Source organism: Parambassis ranga, chromosome 14, assembly GCF_900634625.1.
Source record: "Parambassis ranga chromosome 14, fParRan2.1, whole genome shotgun sequence".
NCBI lineage: Eukaryota > Metazoa > Chordata > Actinopteri > Ambassidae > Parambassis > Parambassis ranga.
This window is the reverse complement of record NC_041034.1, coordinates 12,256,599-12,277,658: the sequence shown is the minus strand read 5'-3', so window position 1 is coordinate 12,277,658 and position 21,060 is coordinate 12,256,599. Positions and strand designations below refer to the sequence as shown.

The window sequence follows — 21,060 nt, the reverse complement described above, 5'->3', positions numbered from 1 at the left end:
ACAAGGGACATTTTGAGTCAAGAATATTACAGATCATGTTTGCAAAAAGAAGGAAGGGGCACAACTGAGTGAGTGTCAGCTTCTGGAAGGGGGGTGTTGGTGGAGGGTGGAGGGAATGTTTCTGTGAGAAAGCACATAGTGAGAGACACAAGGCAGCAGATGGAGGGAAGAGGCCCAGAGAGGCTGGCAGTGAGGGGGTGAAGCCCTGTGCCCGCTGAATAACCACCCAAACTTTATCAGGAGAAGCAATGACGTCTTTTCAGAATTATCTATTATATTTGAGTGTGATGCTGCAAAAAAACCCTGACAATTATGATTTAATAGTTATCAGTAAAAAAATGAGTGAAGGTTTTTCTGAAGAATCCACATTTCATAAGAATGTGAAGGCATGATGTGTCTGTTGTGAGAGGGTGGAAACAGACAGAGGAGGAGGAGGAGGCAGGAGGAAAATGAAGATGAAGTGTCTGATGTATGTCTTGAGAACAAGAGTGGCCTTAATGATAAAACATTGCCAGTGAATAAGTCTGCCAGTGGACAGGGCAGGCCTGTCAGCGTAAGCATAAAAGGTGATGAGTGAGAGCTTTGCACTGTTAAACCTTCATGCTCCAGGATGCACAGCGTTGAAGGCCTGTGAATATAAAACACAGCTGTAATTAAGCGCTGGCATAAAAGTAGCAGTGCCCACTCTGTTTAGAGACACATGAAGAAGAAGAAGAAGAAGAAGAAGAAGAAGAAGAAGAAGAAGAAGATGATGAAGAAGGATAAGAAGAAGATGTGCTGCTGAATATGAAACCACAATTTTAGTTAAGTGTTTGCAGCGTGCAGGTTGTGACCGGAATTAAAACAATGTCGACAATACCGGACAGGGAAGTCCATTGTTTTTAATCTGTTCATTATTTCACCACATTGTTTTGATGGAAAATACTTTGCAGAGAAAAAAATGATAATCTAGTACCTTAACTGAAGGTAGCAAAAACTGCATTTATGCTGTAATTTTAGGGGAAATGATTCAACACAATCTCTCCACATGCTTTTCTAATCATTTTTGGTGTGCATTGAATTGTGTTTTGCATTCAAACACTAAAGATGATGGCGAGTAAGTGATGAGTAACCATGCACCTTTTAATTTGCCTTAAAATTAGCAGCATCGCAAAGCTGCTAATGTCCTCTGATCTTGTTCGTGCATATTTCACCTTGAGATTACACCTTGAGAACTCACCGTCAAGTTTAAAGTGCTATTACAACATTATATTACACACACACAGAGACAGAATGTTAGTGTTATGACATTATAAATGCCAGGCAGAGTCTCGGATGATGTCAGTGCAGACGTCTGCAGACTGATGACAGCCCTTTTTTTCCTTCCTGACACACACTCATAGCATGACAGCATACAACAGTTTAAATAGCAATAGTAAATTAGATTAATTGCATTTTTTTGTTTTCAGAAGATTTTGATTTTCTCACTTTACATCAGTGAAAGTCATCTCAGGTCAGCTGATTCCTCATTGGCTTTTAGCCCTTTGAGTACAGCCGGGCCAGTGGTCAGACATTAAAAGCCTACAGTCTGGTAGGGTGAGGTTTACACAAAGGCACTTCCTCTCTATTGAAACATACACAATGGCAGAGGCCCTTTTGAGGCTTTTGCTTTGCGGGTAAATTATGCAACTTAATGGATTCATCTCTGGTTCTCTCTGGTGAAATAAAGTGGACGGAGGGAACGCAGCAAAATGGGATGAAAAAAGGGATGAAAGGATATAAAAAAAGGGAGGGAAGGAGAGAACAGGGGAACAGAGATGGGATATCTGAGAGGTGAAGATACAGCCATGGGCTTTAAGGCTATAAACCATCCTTTCTTGAAGAGATGTGGGGCTTTTTGTCTCTTTGCTCATACTCTCTTTCATTCCCACCTCCTTTACCCACCTTGATCACATAGACACAAACAGGGACACTACCTTAAATGCTAAAATGCACTATATCAACAACATCCACCTATTTATAGGGTTCAGCCTCAAGTATAAGGACAAAGGAAAATAATCTTTTACATTAGTGACAAGGGAAATGTTGACAGATGACTCTTTAATATTAGGGAATGTACATTTTAATTATCAATGCCTTCAAGCTCATTAATGAGTGACAATGTAAAGTTAAAATAATAATAGGATTTTTGGTATTAAAATGTAATATGTGACAATGATGGTGTTTGATTCTTAATGCAACATCTGACATCAGTCAGTCTGTCACATGTATGTATGTGACTGTGATGGAACATGTTAGGTGGTGGTCTGTTTCTAATGTTTTCAGCCCAAGGTTTTTTAGATGTTTCAGCACACAGCAGTTTTTGATTCGTGACTTCAATTATGTGGAACCTAACAGCATATTTCTGTTGATGAAGGTGTAGTCATATTTTTAGAATTTTTATTAAAGTAAAAACGTGGAGTTAAATCCTTGACTTTATTAATAATAATGATAATAAAATAAGGAAGCACCAGGTGCTTGGAAAGCTGCAGTGCTGCAGTGCAGAAACACTGTGTGATAATTAGCAGAATAATTCAGAATGATTTTATTTTTAAGTCTGTTGTTGGCAAGCAGAAGAATAAATATAACATTGATTTTACTTGTAGTCAATGTCTGAGCATCAGTTGTCTAAAGAAAATGTTTACAGACATTCATTTTTGTGTTGCAGGAAGTCAAATAATACAGGTTAAGTGTTTATTCCACCTTGCATCAACTTTGATGTGCTCTCCTTGCTTCATATATAAAGTACATCTTTTGGATGGAAGCTGGCAGCACCCCGCCAGCTTCACTGTCAGGACGATGAAATAAATCTTAGAAGAAACTATAGAAAATACAAACAGCTTGTGAATGTGTTCAATAAAGAAGTTGTGGGTTAAAGATTATAGATGTGAACAGAAAGTAAACATTTGACAACAAAGTCAGCTCACAGTGACATGAATAAAAAACAGGTGGGTAAAAGAAGTGTCATTAAGTGCACATTAAGAAAACAAGCTGCAAAATGCTGTGATGGATGAGTGATCAATCTGTCTCCTGTTTATTAAATGAAACTGACATTAAATCAAGGCACCGAGCATGGCGTGTGAGAGCAGATAGAAGGAGGAAAGTGTACAGATTAAGAGTGGTATTAATTCTGACCCATAATCTCTCTGCTTCTGTAATTGAGGTCGCACACCAGGGGAGGCTGAGTTTGGAGAGTGACTGGCTTTCTGCTTTACTAAGCTCTATGAAGGGAGCAAACAGACACAGAAATGAACTAAGGGGATACAATCCTCCACAGACCTAATGACTGCAGAGTTTGTGTTTGGACACAAAGTGAAAGGAGGACATCAGAGACGCACTGAGCATGACCTCAGCAAAGTCATGCAGTCTACTCAAATCCATGAAAGTTAAACACAGATGGGAGGTTCGGCCACAGTGAGCCTTAACTTTAGACCAGTTTATATGATTATCAGAAAACTTTTCATTCATATTCAGATGATTTTTCCTCAACAGCACTGAGAATAATCGTCTAGGGCATCTGTTAGATTAACAAACTAGAAAATATTAGTATCAAATGATTTGGTTATATTTATAAAGATTACGTGTTGTCTGTACCATATGCTACTGCGCATGCTCCGCCCTCACCGGAAAAGGAGGTTTTCCGGTTAGCGGGAGCGAGCCCTCTGATGCAGTGAACTGTCCGTGAACTCTGATCTCCTCCTCGGCCCTCTTTGATGTTAAAGTGAGTAAATCAAATATATACCTGCAGACATGTAGTTATTTATGTATAGTGGGTGATAGATCTCTAATATCGCGCAGTAAAAGGCATATTATGATCTATTTCTTAGTTCATTTACTCCGTTATGACATGTGTTGTTGTGCGAGGTTAGCTAACCCTTGCTATTGCTACATGTACTCCATAGACCGTATCGAAATTAGTTTGCAGAGTACGCTTTGGTGCACGTTAAAGCTTGTGTAATGTAACTGCATCACACAAACAAACCATAATGTGGAGTTTTTAGTGACGGTGGTGTAGCTACTGGAGGTGTGTGGGCGTTGTGCCAGTAAATAGTCATAGCCCAGGTAAATCATCGTTGCTTATTTTCCGGAACTGTAGCGCAACACTTAACACATGAAACGATCCTTGCGACCATTTTTGCATGGGTTAAGCCTAGTATTTTAACTTTTCACTTTTAGTTTTTTGAATATTTACTGTCTACATGTTTTCTCTCAGAGCTGTGGGATGTCTGATGTAGTGTGTGATTGTGATGGATGCATGCCTTTTATTAGGCGGAGGTATTTTACAGTAAACAAATAAAGATGCAAACCTATACGGATACTGTACCTCACATTTCGTGTATGTGTGATAATTACAAAACTCTGTTAAAACAAATTGTTTTCTTCACCAGAATCCCAGTTGAAGTTGACCCCACACTCAACAGGATTGAACCTCCTCAAATTTCACGGTAAGTTCAAGGTGTTCAAACCAAATACTCTTATTCTATGTAATTCTTCTAAATGGAAATTAGGTGGTGTGAAGAAATTACATTGTGATCATCAGACCAGATTTATGCAACAAAACTAGGATTAGAATTCATGAATTTATAAAGGGTTTGTCTTAACACCTCAAAATACATCATGTGTAACAGGGAACAGCTGAAAGGTCTCACTGTAACCCTTTCACAGAAATATCCAACTTGGCGTGCTTTTATCTGGCTCAACCCATCAATTTGCAATCTGCTTTTAGTTTTTTAGCCTCCAAAACTCCCTCCTATATTCACTCTGTTCTTCTGCATCTGTCTGAGATCAATATTGCAATAACTGGAGAGGGGGAAGTCTCATCATAATCAATAAGACCAATGTATAGCTAGGGAGAGTTAGACAGAGAGAAATCATTCTGCCCAACAGCAGAGCTGAATGTTTCTGACACCTCATTCATTACACTATTGAATAATCCATCGGCTTGTCACCGCCAGAGAAGAACAGATTAAGCTCTGGTGCGCGCACATCTGCAGACACTCACAGCAGGAAGAAGACCTACAGAGGACTTCATATTTCCTTTGATAACTCCAAAGATTCACATAAGAACATATTAATGTGTCCACAGGAGCACATGGCTGTCAGAGCAAAGTCTCCAGCCCCAGAGGGCAAGTCAAGTCACAAGTTTAAACTGGAAGCCTTTGGGTTCTGGAAGCTTCAAAAGTTTAAAATGTTATCATATTACAGTATATTAAACAACTCTGCAGATATGCATACTTCGTCTTTCACATTTCTTCTTACAGCTTGAGGTGAAGACGGCATGCAGGGATATCTAAGTTACAAAGTACAAGAGAACCATTTCATGAGATTATTCATTCACAGCAACGTCAGGCATGAGACATGAAAAGAGTCCTGCACCACAGTGGCTCATCACATGCCACCAAAACACTAAAACCTCATCCTGGTGGATCAGATCAGATCAAATTTATCCTCACTTTGGTCAGAGTTATTTACAGCAGTCACACACACACACACAGCTGACACACACCTCCAATGATATCATTACACCCCGAGCACAGATTCTGAGGTGGGAGGAGAAACACTCAAACGTAAGATGCAAAGTCATCAACTCAGATTCACACAATGAATGTCTGAGACAGAATGAAACACTTCTTAAGAATTTCTCTTGCAGGGCCTGTCGGTTGACTTTGGTGCGTTTTAAACTCAGGGCTAATAAGGATGTGCTGTTGGGAATTTGTGTGCATGACAGCTAAGCAGAAGGAAAGACTCTGATTATCCATGGGGCCTTTGTGAGGGGAATCTTTGCACATAGAACAGTCCTAAACCTGAAGGGGTGGAAAAAGGTTCAGGAAATACAAGCTGGTGTTTGAGTGACATTTTAAGATGACATGAGCAAACATTTGAGGGGTCAAAACTTGATAAAACAGTACGCCGATAAACAAGAAGCAAGAACAGTTCAGCTGACTATAAATCATTTTTATCAGCAGTGCAGTCGTGTCACACACTCCGCAGACCTTTGTGGCATTTCAGTCAATCACAACATGTGAAATCGATTAAGGATGTCACACTGTAGCGCAAAGAACAAGTGATTGTTATCTTCAGGGTAACAGGATCGGTGTATTCTTTAATCTGTAAACAAGCTTTGGCAGTAGAGAGGAGAACGTCGTGACACATGACTGAAAACATGGAGACTCCAAAGAAACCATGTCTTGATGTTATTTTCAGTCTATTTCACACTAAGAGGAACTCATTAGGATGGTTTGATTCATTTTGATTAGGAGGTGTAAAACATTATACTGTGACCTCTTTGCTAAACCTAAACGTCAGTTTCAAACAGAAGAATAACCCCAATCCAGTGAGGACATTATATTGATGAATAATTAATGGAAGTTTCCTGTCTCTTAAAGCTAAGTTATCATTTTAGAGCACCGTTATGAAATATGCATGTGTCTAAAAATATGTTTTTAGTCAGCATCATAGTTATGTTTTTGTCAGTTTCTTTGTTTTTGTATCCTCCTAGTTTGCCTAACAGCTGACAGTGGTGTAGCTGTTAGTTAATGCTAAAGGCCCTTCAATGTGTGAAATGACAGAACTAGCTCACTGACTGAACACAGTACAGAGTTTACCACAGAAACGAGCACCTTTCCTAATTTATTCACTGTCGATGTTAGCATGAGTCCTTGTGTTTAAATCATTTGGTCTTTTTAATAGTTTAGAACTCTCTAACAGGACCGGCCCCCTGGGAGACTGGCCTGCACCTTCCTCCAATCGTAGCAGAGAACACGATGGTCTTCGTCATTTCACACTCACTGCTCAGGGAGTGTGCAGCCCAGTGAGAAGAGCGTTGATGCAGCCTCTCCAGCTGTTTTAAGACTGCGTTTCACACTTAAGGTCAGCGGGTGACTGCAGTGAAAGACCCTGAAACATGATACACCATCAAGTACCTCCATAAAATAACTGTTACTCACAAAAAAACCAGATTTCATTGTCAGTTGACAATGTTAGCTATGTAGCAGCATTAGCATGCAGTGAAGTTTATTGTTTTGTGTGTGTGTTTGATAAAGATATTTTAGTTACACACTTACTGTTGTACTTGATTAAGTGTCCAGCATCTAAACTTAATAAATACATAACATAGACTATTTGCCCTCTTCTCCAGCAGCACATTATTGTGGCAGAAAACAAGTCTGATGTAAACATCCATTTATTAGTATTACAGAAACTTGAGATCAGAAGCTAGTGTTCACCCTATTATTCAGAGAGGGAATGAAAAAAATGAGAGAAAAAATTGGGAAGGAGAAATTTCAAAGGTCAGGTTCGTGTTTAAATCAATACTTTGCACCTTGTTAATTTCATTATTTTTCTTCTTCTTCACACCTGTGTCGATTATAGAAGAAAAAAAGTAATTTATTTTTTTTTTGTTATGGATCCATGCTCGCTTCACTTAAAAGCTCCTGACAGAGCAAGTGACAGGATGACAGCCTGGGGGAAGAAGTGGAGAGATTCTTCTGGACAGCTTCATATTACTTGTTATTCAGCTAATGCATAATGATTCTGAAGCTGTTTACTCCCTGAACTTTAATTGGTGCAGCTCATGTCGCTGTGCAATGATTTACAATATGGATCAGGAATGCAAATAAAGTAAAATGAGGACACGTTTCAAAAGCCACTGTGTTCCCCTGACTCCCCGTCACAGCTATGAATGCTGAAACTTCATTACTACTAAAAGCATAGCATGCAGTTTTGAGCTTCATGCCACTGCTTCTTTCACATGGCAGCAATGCGTAACTGGCTCTTTTGACATAGAAATATAATATTTTCAAGCAGCGTTCAATCAAAAATTCTTTCAAGCTGACGCCCTGCTGGCCCTAGGTCTATAACCTTAAAATTGGCACCAGAAAAACACACGGTCTTAAAAAGTCAGAGGAAAATTACAGAGAGCAGCTGTGATTTGTCCCCACAAAATTGTGAATAAATCTGCAAATAATGCATGAGTAGCCAGCCCAGCACACGCAGACAGATGGCAGCATCTCAAGGCAAAGCAAAATGAGAGGAAGAAATACGAGAACATGCACTCCAAAGAAAGATGATGCAATAAAGCTCTGACACTACAGAGAGATGGAAGTTGAAGAGAAAGATAGATGGATGGAGGGGAGTGAAATAAACTAAAAATCAGTGGGGAAAAAATGCTGGTTGGCAAGCAGCCGTTTATAACAGCGCGTTTACAGAAGATAGAGACACTGAGCAATAGAAGGGGAGAAGTAGAGGCGTAGAAATGGTGGGCGGGTGGCCATCAGTGCACAAGCCCGAAGCGATGAGAAACATTACACCAGGATAATGAAGATGGTTCTGCTCGGTCACACTCCACATTAGCCCAGAGTCAGGCCGACCCCAAAGTGTCAACAAGTTAATACAGTGGGTATCAGCGACTCTTTCTCACTGCTGCTCTCCACTGCAAACGCCAATAATTTACAGGGATTTTGTGGATAAATAAACATAGATACCTCTACATGGAGATTAATACCGTGGTCAGTCTGAGGGTGTAAGCATTAATAAGTATCGCCACAAGCATGTGTGTAGGCAAAACACAAAGATGGAGACCCGATGTCAGCTATTTAATAAGCCGTTTTAATTCAGATTTCTGATGATATACCCTTATTCTGGCTTGTATACTTTAGATGCCATGTAGCCAAGCACAACAGAGTTAAGAACTTAATGCTGAATGGCATATTTGTGAATCCTGTTAAGTGGTAGCATGTTCAAATTGTGTCATATGATGATGAAAAATTAAATCCTTCAGTGTCTGCAGAGTGTATCCTTAGTTTGTACAGAGAGCTCAATCTTTGTTTATTTTTATTCTACAGCAGTAAAGATTCCAAAGCAAGCATCTCGAGTTTTTATTTGAGGCAAATTAAATTGAGAGGGAGCTCTTGGAGACAATTTGCAGCCCTACATCTCAAGCAATTAGGTGAAGATAGGATTGACAGCAGCAAAGAGCAAGATGCTGAGATGTGACAGGCAGCCAGACGCTCTCCGGTGAGCTACACCCACTGCTCCAAATACTTTGGCTTGTAGATAACTTTCCAGATCAGCTATGATTATGTTGCTTATTAATTCAATCAGTCAGCTCCGGCTGGCTGCTCTTTTATTAGTGCAGTCTTACTCATTCACTTTACAAAGGCAGATGCGAGTGATGCAAGCAAAAGCAAAGGAACGAGAGGCAGAGGGAAGAGACAGAGGAGACCTTTGGCAAACTCTGCAGTAATTGCCTGAAGCCATTAAATAAAAAAAAAGCAGTTTTAAGAATGAAAAATTGATCCATAGATCTATTTAATCAAGAGCTGACTCAAGAGTTGTCCTTTAGAGTACCTCTGCATGCAGGCAGGACTGAAATGAAAAATGGGACGCTCCTTTTTAGATTTTGCACTTTTGACATTCAAAGCAGCGTCACATTAATTGACCATATCAGAGGCTTCTGCCTCTCGATTCTCCGCTTCTCTTCTCAGCTTTCAGCATCATGGAAAGCACGAGAAGTTGCTGAGTTGTCTTTTTTCACCATTAATTTGCATTTTTCAGGCATTAGAATACGAACCTGTGTAAAACCACACTGGAATGTATCCTACAGCTTAAATGATGTCATAATTACCTCACATGATCAAACCCCTATGAAGCTATAATGCTCAAGGCTTTTACAAATATCAATGTAGGGATGTATGTTTCTCTGTGTTATCATACATTTGCATTACATAATGGCATCATACATAACACTATATTATATTACAGCCCTGGCCTGTGTGACTGCAGCTCAAACACAAACCAATGACTATTAACTACATCATTTGGAAATATGGTGGTTTGGGTGCAGGGATGGGGCATGGAGACCCAAACTTACTCAAATTTTCAACATCAGTGTCATTGACCTAATCTATGATTGGTCAATTAACTCATTTGAATGGCAGGTTCTGTAAAAACAATGTTAAAATCAGATCCTTTCTCTTTATATTAACGCCTGGAAGTCATTAATGTTCAATAATTAAATTAGAATTTAAAACAAAACAGACCTCAAAAAACATATTACCTACCTCATAAAAGATGTCACTCAAAATTGGATTTTAATGTGATGTGCAGGGAAAAATCAAAAGCTTTCAGAAAATCAAAAACGAATGTGTCTCTTTTTGAAATCAGCAGCCGAGTCATTGTTCACATCAGTTTTTTAATTATTCTGCTAAGTTTTTAATTAAATTCTTTCAAGACCACCAGTTTGTTTAAGAGCATGAAACAAAGTTAACACAGAGACACAGAGTTCTTTTGGTTTCTAAATGAATGCGTCTTCCTCAGCTTTTAAAAGCTCAAAGTGTTTCACCATGTTCCAGCATGAGAAGCGTCGAAAGCAGTCTGAATCAGAGGATAAAATGGTGGCATAATGGGGCCTCAGTGATGTTTCTACTCTCTTTTAGCCTTGATGTGGTCTCCAGCATGCTGCTTCTTCTGGACCTTGATCTCAAAATAGACTTCACTTCTGTCAGTGATTGCAGTAACGTCCTCTTGTCACAGGGCCCATCAAAAGAACCCCAAGCTGGTGAACAGAACCCAGTTACTGCACTTTGAACAGTCCCTGAGAGGACGTGGTCAGCTCAGCCCTTGTCTGCCGAAGCAGCCGCTGTAAGCATGAATGTTTGACCTGAGTGTTTTGTCCACAGGGATGTGTCATCTGTTGCTTGTCATTGGGGAGCTCAAAGGCAGATCGGTGCGGGTAACATTACCAAACATGATCACAGCACTGAGCGTGGGAACCTTCAGTGGAGGACATGAGGTGAGCAAACATGGCTCACAACAATGAAAATGCACAAAGAAGGAAGAATGGATTCTGCATGAGCTGCTGGTCAGGTCAACAAAAAATGTAAAATGTTATGTGGACAGAGCAGCAGCAGTGCATAGCAATGGAGCAAATAACCTCACCTTTGAAATTAATGCTTTTTTTGGTTCACCTGTCAGCCTGACAAAAGGTTGGGCTTGGAGGGGGTCATTTCAGACCAGTATTTCATTATAAGTCTAAGTGGCGAACATGCAACACAATGAAACAAAGTTTAAGAGCTCAATCAAAATAGGATTATCACTTGTATCAATCAAAGAGATTTTCCAGCAGTGCACTTGTAGAAATGCAGTGAAACACTACTCAAATTGGCAGTTCTCACTTAAGAAGACACATTTATCCTGACCTCACAGGGAAGCAGTAGCCAGATGTCAAATGGCAGCTTCCATGAAGATGCACACTGTAAATGGTAAACCATCAACTACATATAGTTAACATTAGTCTCTCTCACCTAAAGCATTGCTGTAAACTAGTTCTACATCAAAATTAACCTTCAATATGTAAATGTGCTTCACCTGTTCTTAGTTCAGTTTAAACTGGATTTGAACTATGTTTGGCTGCATAGTACAGCAGCAGGTCGACACGGTTAAAGGGGTCAAAGAAGCAGAGCCAGCTGCTGAGGCTGGACATGTCTAACAGCAGTGTTCTGTCACAGATGTGCCTCTGCCTTTTATCACTACATAACTTGTAGACATGCTGATTGGCATCATCGGGTTCTGATCTAACTAAACAAATCTACCTTTTCATTTTTAATTTGCAGTTTTTAATCAGATTTCAATAAATAAAGGTGCATAACAGTAAGATACTTTGTTGATCCTGTTTATTAATTACCTGCGAGATCTGAAGCATTTGTTGGAGGGAACACAGAACGTGCAGCCCTCTCATAAATTAGTTATATTTCTTCAAGGTTTCATGGAGGAAACAGAATTGATATCAGAACTCATGTATAAAGTAATGAATCATAAAATATTAAATAATGTATTTACATAGCCTCCGGTGCAGCAACCCATCATCCCCATCCACATTCTCTGCTGCCATTTCTGACCTGAATTACATCTGCAGATAATTATATTTGAGTGGTTTATTATGTGTGTAGATTCATCTGTGCAGCATAACTCCTTACTGTTGGCCAGGGACAACTGAATATATACCTAGAGAAACACAAGGAATTATTCTTGTTTTTATGACAGTTAGAATATGATGTAGCGTTTGCTTCAAATCTATGGTGCAAATATAAAATGTGTTATGATCATCTGGCTGAATCAGTGCTACCAGCCAAAAGCCACGTTGCTCCAAGACTCCAATGGTATGAGCGGTATCGCATTACAGGATGCAATAACAGTGGTGTAAAAGCACATTGCTGACAGAGGTTTTCCATATGAATTAGTCAGTTACATGTTCCCAGTGTCCCGTGGAGTTGTAGAGTGGGGGCTGTGTGTAACATAAGAGTTATTGTGTCTGTTCCCGCTCCTCTCAGCACCTGTCCCAAAAGGCAAATTAATCCCGAGACCAAAACATATCCCTCTCTCTCTCCTTCTGTGCACAGACATGACACATCTGTCTCAGCCATTACCCACAGCCTGACACATTTCTGGTACACATCACACCCCACCTTGACACGGAGGATTGTAGTCACTGCAGAATTTGGCCTTGCTGACGAAGAGGAAAACTTGTATGTGATGCTTCTTCCCCCACCCACACACCCACACACTCATCCTTCTCCTATCTCTTCATATGACCTCAATCAAAGCACTTTCTTCATGGTGAAGAATGAAAAAATGTCTTTTCACTTTGAGGATGAAATAGGAGAGACTAAAGACCATGAAGTGGCATGATGTGAGTGTTTCATGAAGGTATAAACCAGAGCGTGACTTTGTCCCTGTGAAAGCAATGTGATGCAGTGCCCAGTGCTCAGGTGGTGGCTGCCCTGATGAGACATGGCCGTTGGCTGTTCTCAGACCGACTAAACAACATCATCAGTGGCCAATCAGAGGGTCCGGCGAAAGGCCCTGAAGATCAAAACCACAGGGACTGGGTATGTCTGTCCGTCCGCTTTCACGCTTACTTACACAAACGTAACAGATGTACAGGAATGGTTGGCTTTAAGGGGAAAATATTCCTGTTTTCCTGTTCTTTTTGCACTGAAATACATTTTCTTTTGCTGCCTGGACATTTTTGGACTGATATATTTTTATTTGTTACTATCACATAGTCATAACATTGGAGGCCAATGCTGCTTTGATATACAGCTGGAGCGAGAAAACAGTCCATCATACCTCCTGTTACCCTTTGAAGGTACACAACAGAGTATCTTTGTGGATTTTTACATCTGTAGAGTTTATTCTGGAGCGCAGATTTTCACAATAAAATATTTCCTGTCATAAAAAATGAAGAAAGAAAACAATAAGTTTCAGGATGCTTTGTGAGCAGCTTAATTTGAATATTTAACTCACCACCAATGAAGAATGTGTTCGCTTTTACTGCCAGTAGTCAAAGTCTGTGTGATTATCACCAGCTTCACATGAGTTATTAAACTACTTTGGTTTAAAAAGTGATTTAGTGATTTAAATGGACAACTTGTAAGATTGCCTCAAACTGAAAAACCAGTTGAGAAAGAAGGATTTGTGAATATGTGTCTTGTATGAAAATACTGCTTTTCTGGATCAGCTATGCTAGCTGCAGGGTTTGGTCCTGATGTCGGTGGACAGCTGGGGATCCGAGACTAAAAAAAACAAAATCCTTACCACCTGGTTTTCACAACAGCTTCCTTCGACTGACCAACAGACTGCGCAGCGGGGGTTTAGAGACTGATGCTATGTTTTCACAGAGATGTGGCTCAGTGAGTCCCTGATGCTGATATTCAAGCCACACAAATGTACACCTGAACAAAGAGACTTGTGCTGCACAGGTTTGTAGTTATTTTTTTTAAATTGTAAACCTGCTATTTTATACATCATGTCCAGCAGAAAACACAAGCACAAGCCCATCACATCACATCACATCATGACAAAAGTGACTTTAGGATTGCAGCAGCAACTCCTCCAAGAGGAAAATACTTCATCTTTATGACAAACATTTCACAAATGGTTCATTTGAATAAACAGAATTTCATGCATATTTGAAGATTAATAACATGTGGACTTTTACAAAGAGTCACAAGGTGAAGGAGTAGCTAGCACACACAAATATTTTCCCTTTCAATTACACAGTCTCAAAATTCTGTCTCAGCAGCTCCATCTTGCACTTCACTGCCCCATACCTGCAGGTGGGGTGTTTAAGTGAAGAGAAGCAAGTGTGTGTGTGTGTGTAGGCTGAACTGTGTAGCCTGTTTCTGCACCTTTTTTCAACCTGCTCAGTGAGCCATGGGCTCAGCCTTGTAAACTGCTGTGCTACTTGATTACTTTGTCAGTCTCTTTAAGTGGCTTTTGCTCTGTGGAGAAAATAGGGAGACTTGTCTGACAGAGGATGTCCAACAGAGAGGAGAAAGTGCGCGGAGATGAGTGGAGACACTGCATCCAGATGAAGGGAAATTATACTTGGCTGTCTTGTGAGTGAATAACTGAGTAGAGTAGGCTATCGTGTTTTTTCCCCCTGTTTTGATGTACTGGACATGTTCTATCAAACAACCACACCCTTTAGTATCGTGCAGCACTCTCAGAGCAGTTCTCTCTTTACTGCATTAAAACTCTTCTGTGTCATCCTCTCAACCCCTTTAAATCCTCGCTTGCCCTCAATGGGTCCTTGGAGACCACAGACAATTTATTTCTCATACCAAATCCCAGTTCTCCTCTTTGAATAAAATTCAAGCAATTAAGAAAGACGTTTTGAACACACAACTTTCAAGGATAGAGAGTGAAGGATGTGGACAGTCAACTGTATTTTCTGGTTTGTGAAAACCAACTAGATGATTTTGCTCAGAACTTTTGAAAGAAACAAATTAATATAATAAAAATATTTTTGCAGTAATGCAAAAGTTTTGCACTGTTGAAGCCAGTTGGACAGCACCACCCTATGGTAGAACCAGGAGCCCCTCATCCAGCTCATCAGCTTCAGAGGTCAGGCACCCAGGCATTGAAACAGAAGTCACAAACACGGCATGCATTATCCACTTTGCTCTATTCATGGAATATGGAAGCCATCTGTGCTCATGCAAAAGAGCAATTTTTTCTTCTACCTACGTCTTGGCCAAACAACAGTGGAAGAATGACTCCTTCTCTGTGATCAAGTTTCATTTAGCAGTTGTTATGTGCCAACAGTGTGCACAACTGTTGGTCTGCAGTTTCAAGGACACATCCTGGTCCAGATCAGTGATTGTACTCAAAAGTTGGTCAGTTTGAAAAGAGACCGCCTGTGTTTCTGTTTTTATATATATATATATATATATATATATATATATATATATATATATATATATATATATATATATATCATTGATATATATATCATTGATATATATATATATATATATATATATATATATACAATATGTTATACTAATCTTATGTATTTAAAAAGCTGTAGCAGTTTTTCTGTGCAGTGTGGTGAAAATCCCAAAGAAAGTGTTGCTGTAGACTTTGACAGACACGGACATGATGAGCTCTGTCAGCTCTGCACCAGTGAAGCTCAGAGGCCAGTGACAGGAGCTGGGCAGGCAATCAAATCAGATTCATTATGAGTACAAGAAAGAGCCATAATGTCCCTGCTCCTTCCAAACTCACTGCTGACTTAGATATTCATGTAACAAGCAACTACAGTTACACTCTTATTTTAATATCCCTATGATAGACCCCAACATCACCTCAGACCACCTAAGCAAAATAATCTCAGGCTGACAACTTTGATCTCTTGTAGTAGAACAAAGTCAGATCCTGCTGCAGGTTTGAGGTGTAACTGCTCAATGAGATGAGAGGTTTGACATCAGGTTAGTGTGGATGGGAGTTGGTGTATTTATAGTACCTGCTTTATGTCAATTCACATGGTATATTTTCAGAAGCTTTACATGTTTTTGCAGCTGCCACACCACCACAATAATTGATGTAAACATTACATTGCTTTGCTCTAACAGTCAGTCAGTTCACATCAGTTATTTTGAACCTGATCCTTGAGTGAAGGATAACCCTGCCCTGCAGCAGGGTTAAACCCCAGCTGATGGTGGGGATATCCTAATGCATTTGAAGTTTTGAGTAAGGAATAACTTCAAGCTCTGGGTTAACAGAGCTGTAAGCCCTGGGCTAACAGGGATCTCAGCCAAAAGCTAAATATAGAGGGAAAAGTCTTGGTGATGCTGTGATGGCTTTATCCAGTATATGTTTGCAGGTTTCTCTTTAGTTTGGCAAATTTAATAACATTTTGATATCTATAATCATAGAATATTTCAAGATATTTTATTTTATTTTATGATATTTTTCATATGCTTGTACTGTCAATTGTTTGCACAGCGTTTCTAATATGCACCAAATTTACCGTTACCAAAGGTAACGTCACAATTTAAAAAATAAAAAAACAACTGTCCATACGTCTTTGCCTAAATAACCTCAGTATTTTGAAATTGGGTAGTCTAACCAGGTATAACAGGCACATTTTCCGTCCAGTTGGTGGCGGTAATGAAACTCTAAGCTGATTTGTCAAGCGCCAATAAAGCCCAAAGGAAGAAGAAAAAGAAGACGAAGAAGAAGAAGATTTCCACCAATAGCGTATGTGCTTTATGAAATATGAAAATGGCGGCTCTCTGCAGTGAGTTTGGCGACCTGGTAGAAATCAAGAAACAGCTAATATCGGTGATTTCGCTTTGTAAAGAGAGAGGTCTCCTGCACAGTGCAAAGTGGTGAGACTGACAGTAATAAATATGCCATTAACTTCCTGCTTTTGCTCTGATAGCTCTGTGATTTGCCGTATCGCGAACTTACGTGTGTGTGTTAGCTGCGTTAGCACTGTTACTAATAGGGTGCATTTTTTGCACAACAGATAACGTTAGCTATGTGTATGCTACATGCGTTTAAAATATAACACGAAAAGATGATATTTTAAGGTCGGGGTTGTTTGTTCTGTCAGTTTAGTTAACGATGTTAACGGTAGTTGCCATATTGACAACGTGCGTTATGTTTTTTGGACATTGTGCTCATATTGCAGTCCTTTTTTGCTGTCACTACTGTCGATGAGTCTGAATAAAGTTGGAAACTAATGCTGAACTGCAGGAAGAAATCTGAGCCCTAAAACTCAACAATAACACCAGTGTTCACAAGAATAACACCAGTGTTACACAAGAATAACACCAAGTGCCTTATGTTTACATTTTAGGGCTTCTGAATTGGCTTTTGCCTTAGACCCTCTTCCAAAGGATGAAGTACCCCCATCGCCCCCTTTTACAGAGGTTTGTCCGCCGTTTGTTTGAGTTTAATTAGTTTTCGTTGCAGTTTTTATTTAACTGTATTGGTAAATTATTTGTTAGCTTGTTCTATGTCTTTGTGGAAGCTTTAAGACGTATTAAGGAGTTAAATATGGACAAGTATTTAATCTGTTTTAATGGCTGCAGCATCATCACAGCATCAGAGTGTTGTATGTGAGATTTCCATGGTATTTAACGGAATGAAGGAAGAACTGATGTTCTGTCTTTGTTTTGGACCTGATGTCGGCACATTGCCCCCTTCTGACAGTTTAAAGCAGTTGTATATTTTTAATAAGAAATCAGTTATTTAATGATGATGATTTTTGATATATTTTGTGTCCACACTACAGGAAGATGCAAAAGACCTAGATGCACTTACACTGGCCAAGTCATACTTTGACCTGAAAGAGTATGACCGTGCTGCTTACTTTCTGAAAGACTGCTGCAGTCAGAAGGCTTATTTCCTATATATGTATTCTCGCTATCTGGTAAGATGCTGTCAGGCCAGAACCCAATCATTGATCCTTTGTTCGTGACAAGACTGCCTTTGCTGTTGTAAATTTGACACAATATTTGTTTTCTCGTTCATGTTCAGTCGGGTGAGAAAAAGAAGGATGACGAGACTGTGGACAGCCTGGGTGAGGATTATTGAGTTTGTAATGGCAAACACAGGAGTTTTCCTGGTCATTGCTGCTCAACTCTTATTTGTCTGTATGGTTTTAGGTCCTCTGGAGAAGGGTCAGGTACGCAATGAAGCATTGCGAGAGCTAAGAGTAGAGCTCACGAAGAAGCACACTGCAGGAGAGCTGGATGGCTTCACCCTCTATCTGTAATAGCTTGTAACAGTGTACACTATTTCCTAAAATTACATAAAGGAACAGGGATTGCTCATGAATTTGATCATATTTGTGTGTTTGGAAATGCAGGTATGGGGTAGTTCTACGAAAGCTTGATCTGCTGAAGGAAGCAGTGGATGTATTTGTTGAGGCAATTCATGCACTTCCTCTTCACTGGGGAGCATGGCTGGAGCTCAGCAATCTTGTCACCAATATTGAAATGGTAATGGTGTCAACTTCAGGTCCACAGAAACAGTTTATTGCCAAAAATAATCGCAGCATTTACACTTGGCATTAAGACTGCTATTTGCATTTTAGTTTCACTGAAGTGATGCTATCTGTCTACTCTGCAGCTGAAGTCACTGTCTCTGCCAGACTCCTGGATTAAAGACTTCTTCATGGCCCACATGTACACAGAGCTGCAGATGATCAAAGAAGCATTGCAGAAATACCAGAGCCTAATAGAGGCTGGCTTTTCTAAGAGCACCTACATCATCTCACAGATCGCTGTGGCCTACCACAACATTAGAGGTTTGTTTTATGCATTTTCAAAAAGAATTTAAAATGTGAAAAATATCTTATGTGATCAGAGTGAGCAGTGCATTGTCTCCTTTTATTTCAGATATCGACCAAGCTTTGGCTCTGTTCAATGAATTGAGGGAGCGGGATCCGTATCGCATTGACAACATGGACACATTCTCTAACCTGCTATATGTCAAAGTAAGTTCATCTTTTATAACGTGACTCCCAGGTTAGAGATAATATAAGTGCAACAAATAGATTCAAATACTAAAAAGTTTGGTTGCGTCCGCAGAGCATGAAGCCAGAGCTGAGCTACTTGGCCCACAACCTGGTGGAGATTGACAAGTACAGAGTGGAGACGTGCTGCGTCATTGGTATGAAGATAAAATGCTACCATTTACAGAATTTCCTGCTCGACTTTTTTCTGTAGATGTGTTCATACATCATGTCTCTCATCAACAGGAAACTATTACAGCTTACGCTCTCAGCATGAGAAAGCTGCTCTTTACTTCCAGCGTGCCCTCAAACTGAACCCTCGATGTCTTGGTGCCTGGACCCTTATGGGCCATGAGTACATGGAGATGAAGAACACATCAGCTGCCATCCAAGCCTACAGGTCAGACTTGGTCTCACTGTCTTAACAGCACATGTTTTGTTGTCAGAATTTCCACAAGTGTAGCTGCATGATGCCGTGAGCATTGCTCCTTATCTTTCCTCTTAGGCATGCCATTGAAGTGAACAAGCGGGACTACCGTGCCTGGTATGGTCTGGGTCAGACATACGAGATCCTCAAGATGCCATTTTACTGTTTGTATTATTACCGAAAGGCCCATCAGCTCAGGTATGGATTTAGACTAAATAAAAGACATTTCATGCAGGTGTTTCGAAACAGTGGTCATTATTTAATATTTTTTTGTAGACCTAATGACTCACGCATGTTGGTTGCACTGGGAGAAAGCTATGAAAAACTGTCACAACAAGTCGAAGCCAAGAAGGTAAACATGGTGGTGCTTTCAGCGACTAATGCTTTGTGTAATGAATTCAGTGACATTCCTGGATTGATTTTGTGACATCCTATTGTTCTGTAGTGTTACTGGAGAGCATACTCTGTCGGCGATGTGGAAAAAATGGCACTACTCAAACTGGCAAAGTAAGAATCTATCAAAGCTGCATGTTTTCCTTTGCTCTGTAAAACTGATGGTCTGATCTGTAGCTTGTTCTGTCACAGTCTAACAATTAAATATTCTTCTTTTAACAGGCTTCATGAACAGCTGAATGAGTCTGATGATGCCGCCCAATGTTACATGCTTTACATTCAAGATATTTTCTCCTGTGGGGTAAGAATTTTAAACATGACGCTTCTTAGGTTAGGGCTTTATAGTAAATGTCTTCAGAGACCTGTCTGAATAGGTGTGCTAGAGCCTGACTGGAAACCTGACATTAGCCAGGTTTTGTTTTTAAACTCCATTAAAGGGGACCACTTTATTTCCAGAAGCTACAATGATTTACCTTAAATCCATGTTTTGCATCTGATTGAAAGAACTCAATATGCTCTTTTGTCAGGAACAACTGGAGCATGCTGAGGTGAGCACAGCGCTGCGATACCTGGGTCAGTACTACTTCACAAACAAGTTCTATGATGAGGCGTCGCTTTGTGCTCAGCGCTGTTGTGACTACAATGATGTAAGTGTTTTTGTATAATCAGAGCCCCTTGTTCTGCTGCAGTACTGTCCGTTTTGGCACTAATCGATATTTGCGGTCACTCTATAGGCACGTGAAGAAGGAAAAGCTCTACTGAGACAGATCTCACAAGTCAGAGATCCAGTTGAGACGCCCTCAGCAGATCTGTTTGCACCGCTCTCAATTAACACCACTCCAGTCAGGAGGGTGTCTCCTCTGAACCTCATCTCCTTTACACCCTGACAGAGCAGTTCCATGTAGTACAGGTGTTGTTGGAGTGTAGAACTGTCACACACTCTGACTGGCCTTAAAGTGGACATGAAATGGCCTGTGGGATTTGGCAGCCAGATGATAGTGGTGGATTGATCTCCAAGGTAATAAAAAGTGTTCATGAAATTTGTAATATTGTTCAGGATATTTCTATTGGCATCATAATATTTTAAGAGAAGTTTCAATACATTTTGATTTTTATTGTATAATGCAAGTATGAACAAGATCCTGAATACAGCCACACAGTGCAAAAAAATAACACCTTAAACTATGTACACACCCTCCATGTATAAAACAAATCACATGAATGTCAAGCTATGCCTCATCTCTGCACATGTAAATATGTTGATGCATAACAAAGTACTGTTTTCATTGATTTTAACAGTTGGAAACATTAGTTGCAGCAAGGGCATGTGAAATAATACACTACACACACGTGCACTCTTTTGTAGCCTTATGGCCCTTTAGCCCCAAGCAGCTTTACTGATACCTTTAAA

The 21,060-nt window shown here is 40.0% G+C and overlaps 1 protein-coding gene and 1 long non-coding RNA gene across 2 annotated transcripts; both read left to right on the top strand.

The window, feature by feature from the left end:
* The first annotated feature begins 3,685 nt into the window (after positions 1-3,685).
* Positions 3,686-6,926, top strand: LOC114446694 (uncharacterized). Its single transcript, XR_003671773.1, has 3 exons — positions 3,686-3,739; positions 4,407-4,463; positions 6,727-6,926. It is a non-coding gene; the product is annotated as an uncharacterized LOC114446694 (long non-coding RNA).
* A 9,645-nt stretch (positions 6,927-16,571) lies between these two features.
* On the top strand, positions 16,572-20,800 carry cdc23 (CDC23 (cell division cycle 23, yeast, homolog)). The gene is made up of 16 exons (XM_028421122.1): positions 16,572-16,694; positions 17,168-17,240; positions 17,606-17,743; positions 17,851-17,893; positions 17,979-18,084; positions 18,182-18,314; positions 18,445-18,622; positions 18,714-18,811; positions 18,906-18,987; positions 19,076-19,229; positions 19,335-19,454; positions 19,533-19,608; positions 19,702-19,763; positions 19,872-19,950; positions 20,177-20,296; positions 20,384-20,800. The coding sequence occupies exons 1-16, from the start codon at positions 16,582-16,584 to the stop codon at positions 20,534-20,536; spliced, it is 1,728 nt and encodes a 575-aa protein (XP_028276923.1). The 5' UTR covers positions 16,572-16,581; the 3' UTR covers positions 20,537-20,800.
* The last annotated feature ends 260 nt before the right edge of the window (positions 20,801-21,060 follow it).